At 40.8% G+C, this 25,195-nt stretch overlaps 2 protein-coding genes across 3 annotated transcripts; both read right to left on the bottom strand.

Annotated features, from left to right (window-relative positions):
* Positions 1 to 1,341, bottom strand: nkx2.7 (NK2 transcription factor related 7). Its single transcript, XM_063490607.1, has 2 exons — positions 1,086 to 1,341; positions 1 to 548 (listed from the first exon to the last, which is right to left on the bottom strand). Exons 1-2 carry the CDS (start codon positions 1,339 to 1,341, stop codon positions 1 to 3), a joined length of 804 nt encoding a protein of 267 aa, XP_063346677.1.
* Positions 1,342 to 12,825: 11,484 nt separating this feature from the next.
* On the bottom strand, positions 12,826 to 19,899 carry stc1 (stanniocalcin 1). Of its 2 annotated transcripts, none has more exons than XM_063490612.1 (4): positions 19,719 to 19,899; positions 17,859 to 18,001; positions 17,528 to 17,739; positions 12,826 to 17,015 (listed from the first exon to the last, which is right to left on the bottom strand). In XM_063490612.1, exons 1-4 carry the CDS (start codon positions 19,897 to 19,899, stop codon positions 16,715 to 16,717), a joined length of 837 nt encoding a protein of 278 aa, XP_063346682.1. In that variant the 3' UTR covers positions 12,826 to 16,714. The 2 variants fall into 2 exon arrangements, with proteins under 2 accessions (XP_063346682.1, XP_063346683.1); XM_063490613.1 differs by having other exon boundaries at positions 17,859 to 17,998; positions 19,719 to 19,868.
* Positions 19,900 to 25,195: the final 5,296 nt, after the last annotated feature.

Raw genomic sequence — 25,195 nt, 5'->3', positions numbered from 1 at the left:
TCACCAGCCTCTTATACCCTGTAGAGAGGCCTGAAACGCCCCGTGGCCGAAGTGCGTCTCGGTGTTTCCTGTTAAATCATTTAGCTGGCTGTTGGACATCTGTGCCGCAGAAGGTGACGCGCTGTGATAACTGCAGCCGTACATGCTGCTGTTTCCGTATCCAAGCGCGGGGTTATAATGTCCAAGTGTTACATTGTAAGGCGCTGAATGGGAACCGGCACCGCACAGCTTCCCGTCCCGCACCAGCACGGGAACCGCGACCCTCCTGGGTGCAGGCAGATAACCCGCCAGCTCCAGAGATTTGTCCTGCCTCTGACGTTTACATTTGTACCTGCGGTTCTGGAACCAGATTTTCACCTGGGTGGAAGTGAGCTGGAGCACGTGGGCCAGGTGCTCTCTCTCCGGGGCGGACAGGTAGCGCTGCTGTCTGAAACGCCTCTCTAGTTCGGACACTTGAGACTGGGAGAAGAGGACCCTGGGCTTCCTGCGCACCCTGGGCCTTTGGGGGGGGTTGTCACAATCAGATGGACTGTCGAACCCGCTCATCTCTGCACCACAAAACAAAAACACAGTCACATTCTGACACCTGTTTACTGCCTAAAATTTGCCAAATCATTTGTAATTGTTCGAAATGTGCAACACTTCTGCCACGTTTTTAAAATAAAGCTTAAATAAAGTGGAAAGTTGTAGCAAAAAAAAAAAAACACCTAATTTGATTATTTCTGATATTTTAAAGGCAAAATTTACAAAACTCCAAACATTGACAACATTAACATTTTTTGGCTAGCTCACATTTTGATCTTGAAGTCTGTAGTTTGCAGAAAATTGTCAGAATTTTTTTAATTTATTAATTTAGGTGCCGATTACTTTGGGAAAATATTGCGAGGCAGGAATCTCACTGGTTCAGTGCGATTCTTGTGGTCTGTTTAGGTTATCAGACTGAGATCTAAAGTGAAAATGAAACTGTTTCATTCGGGCCCCGTCTCATTAACGCGTCCGTTATCGTGTTTTTGTGGAGCTGCCTAAATCCACAACCAGCGACTCGTGAATTGAATCTGACTTTGTTGTCCATCGTGTCACCTCACCCTGCTCGTGTATCTCCTCTTCTGCTCCCGGGTTGTGAGTATCGAGTTTGTCAAGTATCTCCGAGGCGCGCGGCTCCGAGTGGCATTCGTAAAAGTCTCTGTTCTGGGGCGCAGGGTGCACGTGCTGATGATGCAAGGGCACAACCTGGTCAGCCATTAGAAAATCATGCTCATAGTCGTGGTGGTGCTCCATCCTCAAGATATCCTTCACGGAAAAAGGTGTCGAGGTCGTCGAACTGGGATGCATGCCTTCCATTTCAGTGCTTAGATTTGATCCTCGCTGAGCTCGAGCTGCTGCTGCTGCTGCTGAAGCCAGAGAGATGTGTTAACTGACTGATGAGTGAGGGCCTAAGAAGATTTGAATCATTCAGTGGTCCAAGCTAATGAGCAAGGTAGATAGTCAACATCAGCCCCTTTTTGACCAAATGACCAACACCCACAGCCTGCGCACACTACCCTGAAGCCCCAGCTTTCCTTCTCACCTTACAGAGACACCTTTCATCATGTCCCCCCTTCTCTCCCTACGAAACAAAGGAGCAATTCCCGAGTTAAATTAAGAAATGAGACTTTTGGTGAGCGCATGTGTCAGTAAGCACACGGCCTACCGCAAAACTCCTGGAGTTATAGCCAAAGCCTAATTTCTTTATTGTGCACAAAAAAGTGATTGCCGATGTTTCTATGCGGGTTTTTATGACTAATATCTTTGTTCAAGTTGGAAATGAGGTTCCAGTAAACATGGTTTACGAAAGGCTTATATATAAAATAAAAAATGAGCTGTTTTGCTAGTATCTCTCTGCTTCTGTGTTATATATGACAATCAACATGGTCTTTTTTGCCCAATTAAAATATCTTTATTGTTAGGATCTCTCCAAAAATGTTTGAAAATGTCTCTGTTTGAGACGTGATTGACAGAACATGTACCTGCAAATGATTTGCAGCAGTTTAAATACCTGCAATCGCTTTTTTGTTTTGTTGTTGTTGTTTTTTGTTAAGTTCATTCAGAGTGTGCACGAGACCGAAAGTGTGTGTATATATATATATATATATATATATATATATATATATATATATATATATATATATATATATATATATATACATATATATAAAGTTAAGCTGCTATAGCAAAGCTATAGTAGCCAATCAAGGGAAACCATCGCAGCCTAATTACTCTGTTTTAAAATGGGAGGCACTTATTCAGAGTCTCGCCAGTCCTCGTTCTTTGTGAGCTGAGCCGCTTAATCAGCGTGCAGGTCCTCGGGGGTTGAGTGATGTCGGGTGATGTTGACCAGCTTTACCGTCAACATTGTTTTCGAGCCATGTTATTAGTGTTCTCAGGCCACAACAAACAGTAACATTACACCTGATGTTGTGGAAGTGGAGAGGCAGCGGCGCCAGCCTGCAATGCTTGACTGAAGGCCGAGACGCGCTTCCACAGACACAGGAACACGGACAGACACGGCCTGTCCACTGCGCGAGATATATAGAGGGCACTTGCGGGGATGGGTGCTTTTGAGAATATTTAGAGGGCCCTTTAATATTATAGAACAAGTGGGGTTCTAACAGACGAACACATTCAAGGATAAAGCACAAATACAGAGAACTCGATTGTCTTCAGTGTGCTGTTAAAACAAAGATAACTCTGCCTTCCTGGTCAGGACCCTGACAAAGGTATTTTTAACCTCAGTGAGACCTTTACCTGGATGAATAGAGGACTGTGTTGGCAAGTTAAGAGCTAATGCATTTTAAAGGGTGTCCACCAGTTTTAAAACCACCCTTAAAATATTTTCTCTTCAACAAGTGCTAAAAGTTCCCGAGAAGTTATTAGATTAGTTACTTAGACTACTTATGTGGTACTAAAATTTGTTCAGAACCTGATAGAGGTTTTTTTTTTTTAGTTCGATGGTTTTTATGAGTAAGAGAAACCAGGAAAATATAGCAAAATGGAAAGTAACACAATTAATAAAACGGCAGCAAAACGCACAGTCCAGAAAGTCGTGTGTCAGTGAACCAGAGTGGGGCGCTGATCTGTGACAGATTTTTTTAAAGGGCTTTCATCAACAGAAGGAACACCTCACGTGCGCTCCTGTGCAGTTTCCTCTGGTCCAGATTTGCACAACAGAAATGAATGTATACTTTCTAAAAGTCAATATGCCAACATGTTTGAGCTTTGAGCTAACAGATTAGGACTTATTCTGACTTATTTATTAGGCATGTCTGGTATAAAATCTTCCAGATCCAGTAAAATAAGTCAGCTAATCAATAGAGAAAACAATTCAAATAGTTTTATGTAATGCAATAAAATCGCAGCTTAAGCCACAATGAATCATTAATTTATTTTATTAATCATAAAGGGACTCACTTATGTCAGATGTTTGAATAATAAACATGAATTATTCTGTCCTGTGTCGAAGTTTAATTCATTGCAGGTAATCACAGACCTTAGTGACTACCTGCAGTGCAAAAGTTAATATTCATAGATTTTTACTCCATCATTGTGCAGCATGTGTACAGTGGAGCATTAAACGATGTAATAACGGTGTAGTAAACAAGACCAAACAAAATAAGCAATATATCTTGTTTTACACACAAGCTGTGTCAATGATCATCATGCCACGGAGATTTGCTGCTTGCCTTGTTTTATGTCATACTTGTTGGATTTGTTCTTTCAGTAAGAAATGTGTTGTTTTTGTTTCTTCAGAAAAGGTTAGAAGAACTTTTAAAATGTGCTCAGCTTCAGGTGATATTCTGACAAACAAGCTGACAAACCAAGAAACCTGAACTTCAAAAGCAGAGAGGGGCAAAATCTCAATGTCAACTTTCAATTGTTTAACACCTTGGGTATTTCAGGGTGTCCAGTTTGATGAGTAAATTGCTGCTGCAGTTTTCTCCAGAGGCTTGAAGCAATGCTCTCCCTGGGTTTCTGTGACTGCTCGTGTTTAAAATCAAAGCCTTTCTCATTGCTTCCACCATATGTCCTCTAACTGTAACATAAGAAGGTAGCTCAGTACAGTTTACCACAAATACCCCTAATTCATCATACAGCAAAATAGGAGGCTGATAGCAGCTGAAAGAAGAGATAGGGTCTCCTTACACTGAGTGAAACTGAAACCAGCCTTACATTGATGTTTCCATTCAGGAATGAAGGAGTCTTTCAGGCAGAGTCTATGTAAACTCATACAGTAGTTACAAGATATAAGATCATTTTCTTACACTGAGGGTCACTCAGAAAATTGCTGACATTGAAAAAGGCTATCAGAGGCACCAGGGTGCGCTAGTTGCTTGAAATGACTACACACAGCCTGACTGCCACCACGCTTGAAAAGTCCAACAACCAGAGCAACATTACTGGCGATAATACGTGGTTACGTTTCTGGGACATGCAAATAACATTTACGTTTGCAGCAGTTGTTAAACAAAAAATCAGGAACGAACTCTGAGTGCAAAAAATTGTCTCACTGTTCTGATTATACGCAGCTGTAGATGTGAATACTTGTGCTGTACTTTCACAAAGAGGGGATTGGGATAATATACTTGTAGCAGTCAGCTTTGGAAACTTTATTATAATTGCCGATCATATCCAGCATCTATTTTTGGGATTAACAGAATTTCGATGAATTTCGATCAAAGATAAAATTTGAGCAAACTGGGATTTTAAATGTGGAGAGGAGGGGTGGGGGGTGCTGTGATTTCAAGGTTACCACGGAGAAACATCCACTATTTGCCAGTTACTGCATTTTATATGTTGAACAGCTGAAATAAGCCGAAACTCGTAGATGTATTCAAGTCACTGGTTAAAGACCAATGGATAGATGGAATGAACTACACAAGATAAGATAAGATGACTCTTTATTGTCCTTGCACAGTCATACCTAGTACAACAGTACAACGAAATTGGAAACTGTCCCACGTCTGCACTGCGCACAACTAAACACAACAAAATACAAAACAGTAACTTAAAGTGGATTTTTTTTTAAGTGCAAGAAAGGTATGAGCAAAGGAATGACTTAATAAATAAAAGAATGAGTGTATGTTTATTGTACATTATTATTATTATTATTATTATTATTATTATTATTATTATTATTATTATTGTTATTATTATTATTATTATTATTATTATTATTATTATTATTATTATTATTATTATTATTATTATATGCCATCTCGTCTCCCCCAGAGATGAGCCCCATCACAGTGGTATCATCTGCAAACTTAATGACTGCGTTGTCACAGTCATGTGTGTACAGAGTGTACAGCAGGGGACTTAGTACACAGCCTTGTGGAGAGCCAGTGTTAAGGTTGAGGGCTGAGGAAAGATGAGGCCCCACTCTAACTCTCTGTACACGGTCCGAGAGAAAGTCTCTGATCCAGCGGCAGGTGGTAAAAGGAAGTCCAATATCTAGCAACACGCGTTTATTGTTAATATAAATGTGATTACATTTGGCTCAGTGTGTCCAGTTACAGGTTTTTCTTTATATATATTCATAATGAAACCTTAACATTTACTTAACCCTTGTGTTGTCCTTGGGACATTTTTTCAGTACTATGCTATGCATGACTGGAATAAGTTTTATGTAATTTGATTTATTTATGGGGTTTTTATTGGATTTTATAACACCTGTTGTCCTCGGGGCCAAAAACGTCCCCAAAGTACAAAGTGTTGCAAAGGGCCATATTTTCACACCATACTGCTTTCAAACATCTTTGATCTTGGATCACTGATGTGTGGGGTCAAGCAATGGTCATAACAACAATAACAGGCAGCACAATGAGGAGGCAGGTGCTCTACATTCAATTTTATTCAATTTTATTTATACAGCGCCAAATCACAACAACAGTTGCATCATGGTGCTTTATATTGTAAGGTAGACCCTACAATAATACATACACAAAGTATGCTCACAAGCCTCCATTGCACTGGAGGCTTGTGAGATCATTTTTTGTACCATGTTGTGGAAGGGAATGACCAGTAGAACAATGCATATATTGTCCCGCTAGTATAATGAGGAGGAATAATCAATGTTCAGGAAGATCCAGGGTTAGAAGATAAAGAGAATATTGCCAATATTTAGATCACATGCTACCCTTTCTCTGAAAAAGCACATCACCCACCTGCAGAAGTGGAAGAAAGCTATGAAGTGAAGGAAAGTGATGAAGAATCTGAACTATGTTCAAGTAAGTTCTCAGGCATCCAGGACGTGTTAGTCTAAGGAGCTTGGAAAGAAAGTGACTGGGCTTCTTGAAGTTTCTTGAATTTTCATAATGTGAAACTGAAATAGAAGATGTGTCAGAGGACTACACATCTTCCATTTCAATTATGATGAAGATCAAGCAAGAAAGATGACTCAGCTGAGACATAGGAATATTTGCAGTAATGTGAGGAAACATTGATCTGGTCTTCTATCCTTCCCAGAGACAGACGATGCATGACTCTCTCATGCGTCACAGAGAAAGACAATCTACCACGGTCCAAGCACAGATGCCAGGGCCCATACTCCTTCAGTGGCTTTTCTACTCGAGTACTGAAAGCATTATACACAATGTATTATGTTTGTATTATGCTTTTTAACTTTCACATGCCAATGGATGCATCAGAGACCAAGTTGGGGTTCAGTAACTTGCCCAAGGACTCCTTGGTAACAACTCCAGACTAGAGCACACGGAGATTGAACCAACAACGATCCAGTTAGTAGATGACCTGCTCTACAGCCAACTCATTGGTGAACAAGGAGGGACAACAAGTGAGGAAGAAAAATGGATCGAATGCAGCTGTAGGCATATGTGGGTATGTTGATTCTTACTGCCGTGCATCCAGTAAAGTCGCCACGGCCAGTTTATGACATCCTGAGTCTGGTAGGGAAGTTTTCATGCTACCGTGCCTAACACAAGATTAATCATAGAATCGCAAAAGGATATCATTTCATGATAAAGACACAATAGATGATCATCGTTCATGACACAATTATTGAGGTGTATGGGACAATGGGTGTTTTTCCTGCTGTTGATGTAAGATCCAGGTACTGATGTGACTGTGTATGAGCACCAAGTCCCCTTCAGAGGACTCTGTCCATTCCAACAGAACATCCCAAGTAAACCGGGGAACTATGAGATAAAAACATGGGCAGTATGAGATGCCAGATCGAGCTGTGCATGGAACATGCTAGTGTACGATGGCAAACCGTCTGGCCTGCAGTCAGGGCACACAAGTTGTCCCTAACATTCCAGCAGGTTTCCAAAAGAAAACAATCACCTGTAACAACTTGTTTACTTCATATGCCCTTGGCCTGCAACTGCAGAAAAAGAAAGCTGTCCATGATGGGACCAGTACAGAGGAATAAACCTGAGCTTCCTCCTGCACTTGTGTCAAATATGGACCTTTGTTCTCATGAAAGTTTGCCCTCACTAAGACCCATGCCCTAGTGTTCCTACCATGCCAAAATATAGAAAAATGTCATGTAATGAGTTGGAATAAAGATGAATAAAACCTTGAAACACAGAGAAACAAGGTCCGGTGCCCCTAAATTGTAAAATGAAGGGTAAATTAGTGGTAATGTGTTAGTCTTAAGTAAAACTAAGGTGTAACACTGAATTGATTGACAATTTATATTTTATACTTTAAAAAACACTCAAATGAAGTGAGGACATTTTTGTCCCCTGAGGACCACAGGTGTATGGAAATCGGGGGGACATTATGAGGGTTAAGCCCGTGACACCCCCTACTGAAGGTGCTTCTTTTAGGGTTATACAGAACACTGTGGGTGTAAATCAGAAGCCCAACATGGAGGAGGACACCAAGACCAAAATATACCACTGTAGTTATACCTTCAGTGGCTCCTTTTAACCCTCTTCTTCAACCAGATATCAATATTATAGAGAACTCGGAAGACCTTCAAACCAGGAAGAAGACCATATATATGTGTGTGTGTGGGCGTGTGTGTGTGTGTGGGCGTGTGTGTGTGTGTGGGCGTGTGTGTGTGTGTCCACCCATCCATGGCCATAGGTGAGTTTGAAAATGTAGATCGACCAGTAAATCGAGAGCTTCACTTTCACACTCATCTCTCTCTACATCACATCAGCGTCACCATCACTGGAGACATAGCTCAAATCCATCTGTCAGTCTCCTGTTCCACTCGCCCCTCATTCATGACAAAGATCCTGAGATACACTTTCCTCACCCGCATCAGCTTGGCAGTTGTCAGTTGCTTGCACCTGTGTCAGTTAAGCAGCAGTTAGTGATGGCATTCTGCGTGTTTTACTGGAACAAGTGTGTCTCTGAATGCGCTTATGGCTCCTCTTACAGTATGGCTTATAAAATCCGAAGTATTTTTAGTTTAGTTTTGTTAGAAATATGTTCAAAAGAAGGATTTAAAAGGAAAATCCTTGATCGAATTATACTCCATGAGGCAGTTACTGCATTCCTGTCACTCAAATGCCTACAGATGAAAAGATGTTCACCTCTTTAAGGAATGCGTCGTTTAAAAGGAGACACATTTTTCGGCAACTTGGTCGTAGGCGATAACAGCCATAGACTGAAAACTGGGCTCACAGTCAGACGGAAGAGAATTTCTTCTTCAGTTAACTGAGCCACTGTAGCACCGCACAGTTTATACCAGATGTAACAGCAATCCAACAAACCTGCTAATGAGTAATTAAAAGTTTGAGAATTAGTGTGGAGGATCTTGTCAGTTATTACAACAATATCCATGCACTCTTGAAAAAAATTCACATAAAAAGTAATTTTTGAAAACTAAGAAAACTCACATTTCAGTTACTTTTACTGTTATTAATAATAAGTTATTCACTTTCCAACATTTGAATCAGCTTCCATCTCTTCTGATAGATTTGATCAGATAAATGGGAATCCAAATGCTTCACGAACTTACTTCCTCTCTACATTATCCCCGCAAAGCCTGAACCTTGAAATAGCTGTCAGAAAATTTCCCGAAACTGGAGTGTTTATTGAATCGTCTAACAAATTTTAGAAAAACAAAGGAAGGTGCATTTGTTTTTAATTAGTTTCACATTTGCTACATCCAGCATTTTTTGTGCAATTTATTGCTCACTGCAAACTGTTAGGGGTTAAAAAAAAATCCCACTGAGAATACAGAAGTCTCAAAAACTCAAATACGATACACTTGGTGTTATACAGTTAAGACTGACTTAAATTCACCGTCACATTCCCAGTAGGCTGATAGTGATAAAGACTGTGTTTTTATCATCATTTTAAATCCATTATAGGTAGAAAAACAGTCGATCCTTTGAATTAACTACAGCAAAGCTGGAGTCAGCTCAAACTTTGTGTCCTGAATGGAGAAAGAAATCTGTGTGACCTGCTTATGTCCACTAGATGTCTCTGCCACTCTGTATTCATTTCAGACATGCTTTTGTCCACACTCTGCAATCAATAAACGAGAGTACATGACTCTTGCTGTCAATCTTTTGAATCCACATGTCATGTTCAGTTCACATTTCATATGCAAAACTGCAGTAAACGTATTGTGTCTACAAACGTATTGTGTCTACAACACCAGGATCATCTCAGAATGAAGTAGAAGCAAGCAGTGTGTTAATGTTAATCTCATCTTGTTAGCTATCCTGTTAGTCTCCAGCATCAAGAAAAGTCATACAATATCTAATGGTGGCTTCAGCCATACCAGTTAAATCTGCCTGCGTTTTCCAGTGTTCGTCATTCAGCTGGAGAGCTGTTAAAATAGCCAGGCCCTTCAAGAGAAAGCAAGATTTAAGAGTGTTCAAGAGCATTTCAGCTGCACTCATGAATATGATGCTCAGTTGGCCCCATCACTTTGATTGGCTGAGGCAAAGATGGGTGCACAAATCTACCCATCTACCTGCGTTTTCTGTGCAACTGAGTAAATGTTTAGTTTTTTGCATTCAGCACAGTCACAACTAAAAGCTGCACTCGATTCCAAGACAAATGCTTTGAGAGAGACGCTTTGGCACAAATGGAAAACGCTCCGTTTCATCTCTTTCCCCTGCCACTCCAGCTCTTTCTTGAGTAAAAAAATTTGATCTCATTTTCTTTCCCGTCCTTGGGTATTTCCCCACAGAAATGAAGGGATAGTGATTGCTGGGTAAGATTGGAGTGGATCTAATCTTCCACTGCTCTCAGTCATACTCCATTTCACTGCACATCTAATTTGTCACACTGCTGATGAATATGCCACAAGTTTCATGGGAAAGAGAAGAACATAATGAATATAAAACACACTGGGAGAGAGGAGAAGTAATTGCCGTACCGCACAAACCACAGTGCATTGTTCATTTGTCCCATCAAATTGCTGACACTTTGCATGCACTGTGGATACATTGCTTTGCTCCCTCAGAATTCAATCAAGAGGTTAAAACAATGACAAACAATGGTGGGTCTGTTGCATGCCTGCAGGCTGGTATCAGAGGCTCTGTGGTCTTTTATGCCTTCAGGGTCATTCTCCCCATGCAGCGCTGTAGGGAATGCACGCATTTATGGCTTATATTCATGCGATGCTGTGATATTTGATGTTCTTTACGGACGTGCATGTACTGTAAAGCTGAAAGGATTTTGCAATGTAGCGCTGTTTCACAACTGCTTTTAAAAAGGAGCCACATTGAGGTAAAATAAACACAAGCAGATGGTATGAATTGCATCTGCATAATGATATTCTAATTTCGTCATTATTCATTATTATTCTGGTTGGGATTGTCAGGATGGTGATACACTCGGCAGCAGTCCAAGCAACAGGCAACGAAGTGAATAGGCAGGGTCAAAAATCTGTTCAAATGTTTCCTGGCAACAAGATGTTTCTGTGTGTTGAAAGCAGTAATTCCATCCAAATTGCCTTCAAAAGTTGCCCACTATATATAACTGCAGCTGTGTAGACAGACTGTGAGACACAGACCATATGGAAGAATTCATTTATGTTGTGTTCCTGTCCATCATGCTTGCATTAGAGCCACTGATTGAGTTGAGATTGGATGTCTCTTTAAAGCAGATAATAGAATCTGTGTGCAGAGCTGCTGCATCACCTATCCACGAGACTGGAGAGCGGTTGATGAGAAAGCCCTTCAGGACCCTTCTCTAAATAGGCATGAAATTATATCTCCCTCTGACTGAGATTAGCGTCCGTGGAGCCTCTTACGTTCTGCCCCCTCTTTTCCTCAGGCTCTTAAACCAAACAGTGCAGTTTCAGCTTGTTTGTGCTGAAGTTTAAGAAAGTTCATTTTCATCAGGAGGTGCTCGCTCCGTCCTTCAGCTTCCTTCACGGGTCCTGCGGGATTTGTCACACATACTGAGGGTGTTTGGTAAAGCAATTACTTTGCAAGTCAGCCGGATTCTCTTGTGATCCTTTTACAGTCATAAAGACTGCGCAAGCAAAGATAGATCATAGATGTGAATTTGAAGTCACTGAAAAGTAATATCGCAGGCTACCACAGTGATTAATACGAAAGTCTGATATCACCAAATGGGAAATGATGCTTCATTATATTCTCTGGTACTTAATAGGAGCAGAGCTGAGACCTATGCAATCACGACCACTGCGTGTTCCAGGTTACGATTTCCGTTTAAAAGATCATCTTTAATAGTGTAACCTTTATAGATGAGGCCTGGTTAGGCAGTGGCAGAAAGCCATATTAGATTACCTCTTCATCTCTTATACAAACACAAATAAAGCAAAGCTGGTGTGCCCGACAGGCGGCCTGTGTTCATTTATTTCCACTCACTCTTGTGACAATGCACCTTTCTCAATGGAGGCATATCATAGTGATGTTCAAGAGGAGGTTTAAAGATAAAGTTAACTAGGCCTCCCACATGCCAAGCTTTACAGTTTTATTACATAATGTTCATTCATATAACCGATGTTTGAGAAAGTCATCTCTATGACAGCAAATGGAAAATATTTTACATCTAGACGGTGAACGTGGTGGTGAGCATCTAGCAGCTAAAGTGCTACAGTTGGACTGAAAAGCAGACCTAAAAGGAAAAGGTATGGTAGTCAGAAAATAAGGTTCAATTTTTGCCATTCCTGCTGCCTTGCTGCTCACCTATAATCTGTCTTGACTCTAACCTGCTGCCACTGCTGCAGTTCATTTTGCAGTTCACTGCATTTCACCCCCTCATCCACTTGCACCGTAGGATCCACAATCTGACATAATCCTGCAAAGCCCCTTATTTTTGCATTGGTGTGAAGATCAAAATCTATACATGCCAATGCTTTATGTGCATTTAGAACACAATGCTAATCGTAGTTTAGTGATAAAGGTTGTAGCTGCACACTCTGACTGCACTGCACCATAGCAAAGCTGGAGTGTGCAGTGAACTTAATATCATTTTAAGTGTCTTTCCAGTGTGCGGTGCAATGGGCAACACTATTTACGGTCTAATAAAAGGCATTGTAATGAGAAGGATCAGCAAAAGTGTTGTTGGGAGGTCGTGGTAGTTTAAAATCTTTTATAGTCTGAACATAAATGCATCTCAAAGCTTATGTAATGAGAAAATTCTCTCCTCAGTTTCCATCATTAAACTGCACATGTTGCAGTTTGCCGGTAGATAAAATGAAGGCGTCAAGTCAAGAGACATTTGTGAATATTTTTAGGCAAGCTGGTGGGAAAAAAAATGCGAGCCTAAGGGACTTTAAATCAGCATATTATAAAAGATCGGAATGAGTGAAAGAAGAGCAAAGCAACATATTGCATACCATATGCCAGATATGATAAATATTTTATTTCTGATCAGCAAAAGACAGACAACTGATGCATTTGTATCTTTCATGACTTTTCAGTACAGAGGAAAAACCCAAACATATACACAGTATGGGCATATATGTATATGGGTATATTTTAAAGTGCAAGTGATTCACAAGGGTCAATCATGCGTTACATAGCATCTGTATCAGGAACTTCAGTAATTCCCTAAAATTAGCAATAACTTTTTGAATCTGATATTAAAATAAGTGTCATATATATATATATATATATATATATATATATATGTGTGTATATATATATATATGAATACAAAATAAACTTTACTAGTCACTGAAGCATTTCGATTTTGTTTAAGCACAACAACATTTATTTATGCATTTCAAGTCTTGAGAGGAAAGAGTACCACGAAGTGCCAGAGGTCAGGGAGATTTTCGTCTCTAGCATTGACAGAAACAGTTTCACAAAACTCACCATGGGTCAATTGAACAATATTCCAGTACCACCTTAAGCGCCCTATACCTGAATTCAAATCTGAAACAGAAAGAAATTAAAAGCTTTTCTTCTCTTTTTTTTGTTGTTGTTGTTGTTTGTTTTTTCCCCAAATAACCTTCACTGGTCATCTATCTTGGTCCTGTCCTTGTCGAATGAGACATTCAGTATACAGGTACATTCTCTAAAATTACCAATACATTTTACTTGGTGAGGAAACAGTCAATTTGCCCGTGCCAAATATATTTGACATGGAGAATGTTCATAGGAGATAAATATGAAGACATGGATAGACATTAATGTGTGTTTAAATGCAAATATGGACCGATGCTGAGCTCACTGCACGTTGACAGATCAGAGCGGCCAGAGTGGAGGGGCATCCAGACAGCATCGATCAGGCTAGTAACAGTTTAGCAGCAGCTTGGGTTTTGGATTTACCCATGGACAACAAAGATATAGACATATGTATCAATAGCACATGAAGAAGCCCTGACCCTTCAGGAGGCAAAATATTCCTACTTATCTCCATTCACTGCGTAAATAAAATATGTCTCAGTTGCACATGTACTGAATGTTTCAATGCCCTTTATAGTGGTTAAGATGCAAAGTGCATATTTAACATAAAATATAAGCTAGGATATACTACAGTGTGACTATAGCTCTTAACTTCCTAAGAGATTCCTTCAGAACAGCTGTCCGTTTGCACCACACGACACAAAAGAAACGATTCACAGAACAAAACGAATGCGAGTGTAAAATAAAATCTGAAAGAAGTAAAACACAGAACTATAAAGCATTATAGAGGAGCATCGCCTTCACACTGTGAGTGCAGTATGAGAGCACACATGCTGCTGCTTGATTCACACAGCATCAGCTGGCACTGAATGAAATAAAGGTCAATTTCTGTGTTGCTGTGAATCCTTTGTGTGTGATTATTGCATAGTTTGGAATTTTAACATAGCTATTAAATTGACACTGAAAAATAAAACATCTCTTTTTCTGGTCTGAGCGTCACTCGGTTCACTAGTAATCCTCTGCAAATTTCTTTTTAAACAGGACTGGGTCCAGCTCATTTTCTATTGACTGAAGTCAAACGTAAGGCAATTACTTCTCACGACTTGGGAGTAAAAGAATTTCAAGACGACCGAATTGCGAGGTTTAAGATTAAAAATGGGATAGTTGCTAAATAAACCTGTATAGTAGTGAACTCAACCCATTCTTAGTTTCAACTTCAAACCTCCATACTGCATTTTCAGTGTGCACAAATATTTACTCACTCACACAACATACTTTTATTCTCTAAACTAAGCCATGGATTATCCTATTGAAGTTCCACCATCTATCTGCCAGTTTCAGATAAAAGCAAACACCAGCATCAAGACCCTTCTTGGTGACTGTGGCTCTATGATCGTGCACTGGTTTGGGATGATTGTCTTGGTCTGTCAAAGCTGTGAAATTTGTTTTTGAAAGATAATCGCTTAACGGATGCACGACTGCTTGACTACAGCCTAAAGCATGAGCGTCCAAAGTAAACCAAAATCATTACGCTATTACATAAACGCTGCCTATGTTTATATTTCGCCTTGCTACCCATCGAATCATTAACTCTAGCTAAATACAAGGCCAGTCTTAGCAAAAATTGGTCAAAAGTTTTGCTGTGAGAGATGTGGCTCAACCTAAATCAAAGGTTATGTCTTGGATTATGTGTCATATATTCTTCAAATTTATGCCTCACCTTCATTCCGTGCAAAGAAAAGCACTGCAAGCAAGTGCAGAACCATCGAGAAGCTTCCCTAACAGGCCCCCCGGTGCTGATGTTTGTTTTACCTGGTTTAGATTCAATAACGTGCACGACTCCCCAGCACCACACGTGAGCATCTAGCAGCTGCACCGACAACCAGAAACTGTGCCAAAAAACTAAGCTAATGTTTTGCTGTGGTCCCGTGTAACCTCTGCGAAGTAGATCACCTGACCTGAATGACCAACCTTGTTCCCCTATGGCCAGCACAGAGTCATGACATGGGTCCCATTCAGTCACCAGAGTGTCAGCTCACTTTTTTTCTCTCTTTTTTTTTGGCATAGAGCTCATGTTCATATAGGAGCCATGACTGAACTGCTCTTTAAATCTGTAAATTAATTAAAACTACAATAATGCATTAAAATAAAAAAAACATTAAATAATATAGTAGGAAAATAAATATCATTCCAACAAGGCTTTTGTTTTTCTCTTTAAATAGTCATTCTCCATCTTGACCTGGAAGCCAGCGTGCATGTCACATGATTCACCTCAGAGAGTGATGCTCATCAGTCCGAGAAGACACTCTGCTCTCAGTCTCAGCGGTGAACGTGCTAATCAGCTACTGCGCGCACACACGACTGCTTCGCACTCAGTTAAGAACATGGACACAGATCTCACTTAGCATGGTCCCATACTAGATATACTATAGAGCTCAACAGTCTTATGCATTGCAAGTGTCTGGATACAAGATATGCTAAAAGGACTTCTTCTGATAGACTTGGCCATGACCTGAACAATCCTTACATGCAGGATAATGATTTAAAACACATGACCATGGCTACATCTGCCATCAGAAATAATAATAAAAAAAATCTATAAGTGCTATAGCTATACGCAATTTTGGTATTTCATGAATAGCATTCAGGGCAGTTTGAAGTTTTTTGGTCAGTTTAAGGTAACCTCTCAAAGGTTAGCATGAAACCTCTACAGACCTCACTCCATTATGAGCGCTCTCTTTTAGAGGGCTAGCTATGGCTGTCTCTGGTAACTTAGTATACAGTACAGTTAAGTGTTATGATAGTGTCAAAAACAGTTATGAAACTCATTGCCACATCTCATGCTCACAATTCGACTGATCTCAATGCAGAAATATTAGATAAGTCTACTAGTAATTACCCATTCCTACAAATAAACCAATAATAACCAAACTACTGATTTCCTATTCATGAACAAATATCAGGATTATGAAATTGTATTTTTTTTTTCTTTTTACTTTTAAAGTACTGGCTTGTGCTCTAGATTCATGAAACACTTTTTTCTCTTTTTTTTCTCTCCTTTTTTTTCCTTTTTAGCTTGTCGTCAAAAGACTTACGAATTAATCTCTGTTAAAGGACGATAAGAGGAACGAACAGGACCACGTCGCACAATTGCAGCAGCCTCCTGTTCAACACTAACTGTGAGCGGGCACATTTGAAAACAGTCTATGGAAGATGGGGTTCTTTCGAGTCTAAAGTGTAGGATATATAATATAACAACAATCAAACTGATATCGACTCTATGGACTCTACGGGTGGTCCGGCATTCCCTAGAGGTGGGATTTCTGTAACTTCCAGTTTAGCAGAGGAATAGATTGGTATCACCTCTAGGGAATAGAGGAGCTTTTGTGGTGTTTTGAGGGGGTGAGTGGAAGTGGAAGTTAGGAGCTGTCGCTGGCGGAGCGCTTTTTGCCAAAATGACTGGCAGAGTCTCTGTTTCGCAGATTAGGCTGGATCTTGTACACATGGGGACCCATGGACAGGCGCCAGCTCCCACGGCTCTCTGCTCCAGTTGGGATGGCGGCAGCTGCAGCCACAGCGGTGGATGGGCAGGGCTTGTTCTGCAGCAGCTGAATAAGCATGGTCATCTCTGGGCCGAGCCGCGACACCATGCTGGTCCTAACGCGATCCACCGTGTCCTCATCACAGTCCATCAGGCTCTGTAGCAGCTTACCATAAAACCTTGGACCACAAAGGCATCACAGAATGAATTTTTACATTTTTTTCAGGGGCTTAAAAGGGAAAAAGGACAAAATGTGCAGAACAGCAAGAAAGCATGTCGTCGTAATCTGTAATGGTTCAAAATTAGCATTTCTATGCACGCATTCTAGATGGCCTGATGTCATCTCTATGGGCGTAACCATCCCGGCTCCAGTCGCTGGCCTACTAAGCTTCGTGCTCCACCCTTCTGTCCTTTTGTATCCACTCCCAAACTGCAATTCTATATGTATTACAACAACAATAGGAATGAAACCATCCAAAGTTGACATTCCTGTTTGATTTTCTTTTGTTGCATGAAAGAATGCAAAACGCTGATGCTAATCAAAACATGCAAATCAAGACAAGTGTAGTCATTGCTTATGCTGCTCATAAACAAGCTGTACTCTCTTATTTGCCTGAAATTGACAGACGTTTTTTCCTCAACTTGGTTTTGGGAAAACTTGTAAAGCACATACAGCAGAGGACGATCTCACCTGTTGGGAAAGTGACTTGGCAGCTGTGCCACTTCACCAATAGCATCTGGATTTGATCGGGCAACCGTGCAGATATCCAGCTTGCTGTAACACTCCTCTTGGACTTCGGATATCATTCTTTGAAAGGCGGAGCAGCGGCGGATGGTGAGGAATGCCTTCGAGGTGATGCCATTGGCAATGCACTTAAGGCTCTCCTTCACAAACGCTTTACCCTGTAAAAAAACAAAAAAAACAAAACAGCAGTGCTTTACACACTCTTGTCCTGACACATACGCCCATATAATCCTCCACAGCTCATGTGCACATAGCAACAGAGAATGAAAGCATATACCTGAGTGTCAAATTTAGCAGCACTGTATAGGAAGGACTTGCAGATGTCATGCATGCCATCTGTGTCGCAAGTTGAGTTTTCCAGGCAGGCGAAGGCTCCGCAGCCAACTTGGAGGGCACTGCTGAGACAGCGTGCCACATCTGCTGTGGGCACAGAGAATGAACCATCAGCAGGGGAGTCAACAGTGGGTTCACTGGGAAACATTGCACACTCACTAAGCTCATTACTGAAGTGTTGCCAGGGTTTCAGCTAAAAGAGAAAATGCAGCGAACAAAAGAGAATTTTCATACTTTGGTGCTTCACAAAACACAGACAGACAGTCACTCGGGGCAAACAGTGACTTGACTGAAGATTGGACACCTTACAACTCAAAGAGTCTCAGACATTATTTGGCACCACTTCACTTTTCTCTTGGCAGGGACTTATAGTCCAGTGTTTGGTTCTTTTCAGCAGCGCTTGGATGAACAGCGCCAGAAATACCAAAGAGTTTCCTGAAAATTGTTGGCATGCCTGTAGACACACATAAACATACAGTTGCACCCCTCAAACACACACACACACACACACACACACACATACTCTGTCACCAATCTTTGTTTTCAATTATTTTACACAAAATAGCTGTCAAGTTGATCTTGAGGACTCTGCCTCCAGAACCGATCCCATGTACACCTACATAATGAATTAAATGTTCACAAAATGCTGCCATGCTCACTTCATGATTAACCCGCTAGCAACCCCCATCTCTATGACAGAGCTGTGACACAGCCATGCTGCAGCAGCATTCGATCCACGTGCCAGAAATTTAGAAAAAATGATGTTAGCCATCAGGGACGCACATGCACACACCCGGAGCTGACTTAAATCTCGACACTTCTAGACAGAGGTCTAAAACAATCTGTTTCTTTATCCTTGATCTCAGAATCCGCTAAGATGGCAAACAGCCTGGCTGAAGACCTTTGTAATAACCATTAAGACATGTCACAGAGGAGCCCAGAGCCTTCTTGGCCTTTGAATCTGGGCCCTTTTGTTGACCTGCACAGTCAGATTAAGTCTATCTGCCACCAGGGACTAGAGATTGCTCTGGAAACACAGAGAGTGAGCTGCAAATCTTATGATGATGAAGCAATTCCTGCAGAAGGGGAAGAGCATCCCTGTTACCCACTGCCTTTTATCACTGAGCTGTGCCTTTGTGGTCAAACAATATTAATATTTTTTAACACTCACCATTTGAATGAAGCCAAACAGATTTATGCTGTACAGCGGCGGATCTTTTTTTTTCTTAGTGGTTATTGGAAAGATTTGGGCTTTTTCCCTTTACACATAAGGAAACGGAAAAAAAGAGGTTGCATTTATTAATCCCAAAGACACAACCCAGTGACAAGCAGTTTTGCTTTTTTCTGCTTCGTGCAACGGTGCACAATGCTGTGATCTACTTCTTCTAACTTCAAGGCTCCAGAACGCTCCGCGATATCCAGAAAACGCCGTGTTTAAAGCCTCTCAATCCGCTTTAGTGCTAAATAGTGGATGCAGCAGAAGGAGGAAGCCAAGAGAAAGACACTAACAGCATGACACAGCCTGCACTCTCAGGTGTCAGCACCAAGCTCCACGCTCATCTGTTGCCGGCAGGACACCGGCAAAAACCACAGCGTTAATCCCGCAGCCTTCTCCGCGAATCAACGCGCTCGTTAAGACAGAAACGGCTGCATAGGCCAACACATTTATGAGAAGGAAAGATCTCTATATAGATTAGGCTGAGCGTTTGAAAAAATAAATAAATAAATAGATAGAAGTAAATAAAAAATAAGAAAGCAAGCAGTGCACTCTGAGATGTGCAGATGGAAGCAGCGTGTTACTTACTAGGGCTATTGGCAGAAAAGCGTGCTCTCCTGGGCGAATAGGACTCGTTTTGATCCACTTCATAGGCTGATGCATTCAGCACCAGTAGGAGAAAAAGTCCGGTTCTCAAAGGCATCGTCCTGTCAACACAGATAACACAACTAAACGCAAAGAGACGCCTCCTGCTTTGTGTGTAATTCATAAGGAGAGCGCCCCGAGGAAGAAAAAAAAAAAAAAAAAAAAAAAAAAAAAAACCTTCTGCAGCGCAAAAACAGAACAAATGAAGGCTACTGCGAGTCGGCTGTCAGCTGTGGCTCTACACTGGACTCCTCGCTATCCTTTTGACTTGCATGACAGATTGCACCGATGTCAAGTCTGCACGGGTTTATATGGGAGCGCTGAATATTACGAGCTCTGCGGTTGGACCAATCAGATCGTATTCAAGACCTTGGGCTTAGTCCGTCCACTATTAATTGATAAAATGATTTAACAGCGGCCAGTTTTGTACATCATACAGCTCCATATTCAGGTTAGGAAAATTAATTTGAGTACCGTAAGTGTTTTTGGTCATGTTTTTCAAATGAGAATCAGTTTTGGGGCTAATTAAGATTATCTATCACATGCTACAGGCATGTGGTCTTTTTCCGTCACCATTTTCATCAGTTTTCAGCTCTATGATCCGCTAATATTCCCTAATTGCAGAAGATCAATGTATTCCTCATATGCAAGACACAGTTGATCTGCCATATCAACATATGATCAACATATGCATCATATGATCTAATATTAGATCAGCCATGTCTCGTATATGTGGAATAAATTGATTAAAGTGATTTGTATCCAATGATAACTGAAAATGTCTTTTTCTGATTGGCTGTATAATCAAAGTGGGGCTTTCATGAAGGTAAGACGCTGTTGCAAAACGATTATTTGAACAAGAAGGAGGTACCAGTTTATTCCTTCCCTTGTGTAATTTATTTTCCAAATGATATTTATTGGAAAATTCAGATAAATAGCTATGCATTTGTCATCTAGGTCAGCTTTAACATGTGCAGAAATCTTAACTTAGTATCATGACTTTATTTTTTCCGTCACAATCAACAATTACATAGACAAATGTGTCAGCTAGCGGCAGTACATGATGCTAAATTTTATGTTTTACTATGAATTCAACATTGTCTTAACATTTTTCCACTTTTATAATGTATTTCACTTGTCCAGTGAAATTTGAGGCAAAGCAAAAATATGGAAGCAGAAGATTGGATTGTAGTTCACATAGCCACACAACTATCAAACACATTTTCATCAGTACGGCCACAAACAATTGGCTCTAATCACGGGGTTGGAGGGGTTCGAGCCCTGGTCCCTAAACATGGTGAAGTGTTATTGAGCAGGAAACTGAACCAGACACTGCTCCTGTTGCCAGAACAATGCCTCGCATGGTGACTCACTGCCATTGGTGAGTGTTTGTGAATGGATGGCTTAGAAACACATTGTAAAACATTTTGTAGAGCTACTATACATCTGTCTGCATTTACCAAACTGATACTGACAGACTTTGCAGCTCTGCTTTATGCTGACTATCTGATGCCTTGAGCTACTATAAATGCCACAAATTTGCTCATAACCCCATTGCTTATTGGTGGTTCTTGTTATTTCTCTTGCTCTGACATTATGGAGATATTATTACATTTTATTACAATACCACTTCTTCTTTAAAATGCTTAAAATGCTTTTTGATCATTTTGGCTATAGCGCACTCTGGGATTGTGCTACATTACAAGGAAACACTAATACCGCCGGGGCAAGTTTAGCTTGCCTTAAAAGGAAAACACGAGAATCAGCCCTCTTCTTAACCCTAAATTATTTTTCTAAAGCCCCTAAACTCAACAAATGCAAATCCTTTTAACCGCTAATATAAGTGTATTTAACCACCTTCTTTTTTTTTTTCTTTAGTCAAATGTTCTGGGTACTTTACCGGATTTAAACAGCTTTGTCCAAATATCAACCCAGAGCATTCAAATGACATGTCTTCTTTATCAGTCTGGCATTTTCCTGAACTGTGCTTAATGATGGCACCATTGTTGCTTTAGCCTAGGGAATTCATGTAACAGCGAGATAAACTACCTGTAGCGTTGATGTGAAGTGCGGATGATTGCTCTTAACTATTTTCCTCTTCCTAAAACTGGAAAATGTTCAGGCTTGCAGTGTACTTACTTGCAGTTGCACGTGCCGGCACACAGAGGATGATGTGTGGGACTCTAAGCTATCATTTATCATGGAAGCCTCACGCCTCTTCACCCACTGCAATGCTCAGCCAATTCAGGCCGAATCAGACATTGAGGAAGCTGAAATGTCCTGATAATCAGAGTGTGGAACATTTTAGACTTACAGCAGAAACATGCTTTCCTTTCTCTCTCCTCCAATGTGGTTTTCTTCTCATCTGTCTTGTCACACGTGTAGTTCATTTACTAGGTTGCCTCTCTGTGCCAAGTGTAAGTGTTCACATTAGTGAAGGGATTTTAAATATTTTCCATGAAACTAGTGTAACTTTTCAGAGAGCACAGCTTCCCCTCGTCAAGCCCCTCTGCTGTATTCTGGTTATCTTTGGCAATAATTGCACTATAACCCTAATTTTTCCCACAGTGCTGTAAGGAGACAGGCATGATGTAAAGCTGCTGGCACCTTATCTCTCGCTGGGGAATCCAAATATGGCCACATGCCGACTACACCAATAGCCTTTGTAATGAAAAGATAACATGAACTTAGCAGGCTAATGAATGAATCACAATAAATCATCTGCGAAGGGGCCTAAGTTGCATGTTGTACCTAGAAGGTCTATCATTTAATTCATTTTAATCCCCTTGGGGCTTCCCCTCTAGTAAAGAAAGAGACACATCTTTATTTCGAGGTTAAAGTTTTGGTGTTTGATGCACATTTTTACTTTTACCGTTATATTTACAGTAAAGTGATTTTTTTTGACTGCCTTTTCTCGATACAAAGTAAGTTTGGAAAACAGCGTGTCAAAGCCCATCCTGCATGCTTACTGGTTTTGTCAGCGCTCCCTGGAAAAAATATGTAACAAAGCAACAATGCGAACAATGTAAGATTTGAGTCAGATGTTGAGCTGATATCCATGCTTTCTGAATTTGTTGCTGCTCTTGCATTTATTGTCCCCCCAACCCCCCGCAAGCTTTGGTGTGCCTCAACTGAAACTGAAGACATGAATTGAGAGTTTATTCATGAGTTTGGAAGTCTCATCCTTGTTAGCACATCACTGCACTCTCTTGCTTTTTTGGAACGTAGCCATGCCACAAACACATTTGAGAAGACCAATCCTGCGTCCTCTGGGAGGGGGAAAGGATAATGAATTCCTTTGTCAGGTAGAAGAAGGTGATTCACCTTGTTTTCAGAAAAATAACAGGCAACATCAGCATGGTGCTGGAGACAGAGGGCAGAGTTCACTGAAAGGGCAAATCTGTTACAGAGAATAAACGTACAGTAAAAACAGCCTACTGAAGCGTGAGGGTTTTGCATTCATTTCCATTCACGTGGACGGACTGATTCTCTGATTGGAGGTCACTTTGCATCTAAGTTGAATTTTGCCCGAAGCTTATTGCGGTTTGCCTGATTGAAACTTCCTCTATAGTTCTAAGATTGGTAATTGTGAGCAAGAGATTTGAAACTTGGGCAATGGACGGGAGTTTGATATTACTAATGCCTGCGCATAAAGCATTTTAGCAAGTTCATGTTATCATTTTTAGCAAAGCAAAATCAAGCTGAAAATCCTAGTCTGCCTGCGTCCATAAGAGGGACTTTGGTCAGACGCAATCGACTTTTGTAAACAGCAACTGTGGTGCAGCATCTTCAAACTCCTGTAGATTTAGTTTGGGGTATATTGGAGGTGTAAAGAGAAAACACGATCCCCTTGTCAACACTGAGAAAAGTGGAAACCGCAAGCTACACGCACCAGTCGACAATGATGTGTTTGCACCGACCGTTAGAAATGTGTGTGTGTGTGTGTGTGTTTTGATGTGTGATGTTTTGCCAAGGGGTAATGTGTTTTTCTTTCTAGCAGCAGATGCTGTTCACATGAGAATAACACTTAATTTTTGGGGAAATATTTTGAGCAGGAGGTGGGCTGTGGGCAGCCTTCCATTAGACTCAGCACCCACTGGTGGCCGTCAGACGAGATCACCGACGGTAAAAGAAAATGTCTTTTTATATGTCGAGAAACACACTCAGCCACATATCTGTTGATGAAGACACTGTGTTTTATTCATTATAACTGTTGCTACAGATCCACTGATCCCATCCAGTGCTGTTAAAGCCACAGTCATAAGCATCTATTGTTAGAGGAACATCTACTGAAACAGCAGAAGTAGAGCAGCCAAACTGAGATTTGGTTTCTGTGGGTGCAGTGAACAGCTAAGCCCATTTACTATTGTGAGTGACATTCACCACTCAGAAAAGCAGAAATCTGCACACACTGCTGTGTTCAGAGCCCTCATTCTGTTCTGGGCTTGTGGAATTTATAATTGTTAGAAGAAATAAGATTTAATGGGCCAAAACACTCATTTCTGCATCACCAGAATCGACGGTGTAACGTTTCTTGTCTTTATTAAGAGTTAAATTCATTTTCTTCGCCTGCAGAACCTGAATGGGTTTTAGCATTCCTTGGGCAGATGCATGCATGACTACGTAATGCAAAAGCTCAGAGGATCTGCATTCCTGTATAATGCGAGTAGCATAGCGGGGCTGTGCATCTCAAGGCTGGAATGAAAACACGCTGCAGCTCTTGTGCATGAAATGTTAGGGCCAGAACAATGCATAGCAAAAAATGAATAAAAATGAATATTTTCAGGTTTATTTTCAGGTTTTTCGAGCACTAGACAATTCACTCAAATCACAGGAAAGGCAACAAGAGCCATGAAAATGTGGAAACATACAATGATCATATGGCGTAAACATATACGATATTTATATTATGAAAATGCAAACAGCGAGGGCAGTGTTCAAGAGCCTGGAACCCGACTATTGCTATCAAATCCAGGGGCTAAAGATTCTGCGAATAAAAGTACAACCTTGTAGTTAATTACATGAGCCGCATGCTCGTTGTGATTGGAGTGAAAGCACTGCATTCTTCTGCAGATTGGTCTACTTTTCTATTGCTGCTCTCACCATCCCTTTGATAAAAGGATTCCTGCTCAATATTTCATTAAAACAAAAAACTCAATAGAAGTAACTCATTAACTTTGGTTTATATATGACACCAGGCAACAATATGCTGTAATTCATAAAATACTCCTTAATTGAGTTAGACAGATTATTTATTTATTTTTTGCCCCATTGAATTTTCATTGCTAGAGCTCGTTCACTGCTTCAGAGTTTCCACTTCGTCATTGGTAAGATGTGGAGTCACACATTGAAGCACCTGCGATGAGAAAGTGTCCTCCAGCAGTTTGCTGAGAATCTTACCTCCCCTACCGCTGGTGCTG

This window comes from Pelmatolapia mariae, linkage group LG12, assembly GCF_036321145.2.
Source record: "Pelmatolapia mariae isolate MD_Pm_ZW linkage group LG12, Pm_UMD_F_2, whole genome shotgun sequence".
NCBI lineage: Eukaryota > Metazoa > Chordata > Actinopteri > Cichliformes > Cichlidae > Pelmatolapia > Pelmatolapia mariae.
This window is presented reverse-complemented; position numbering and strand designations above follow the sequence as displayed.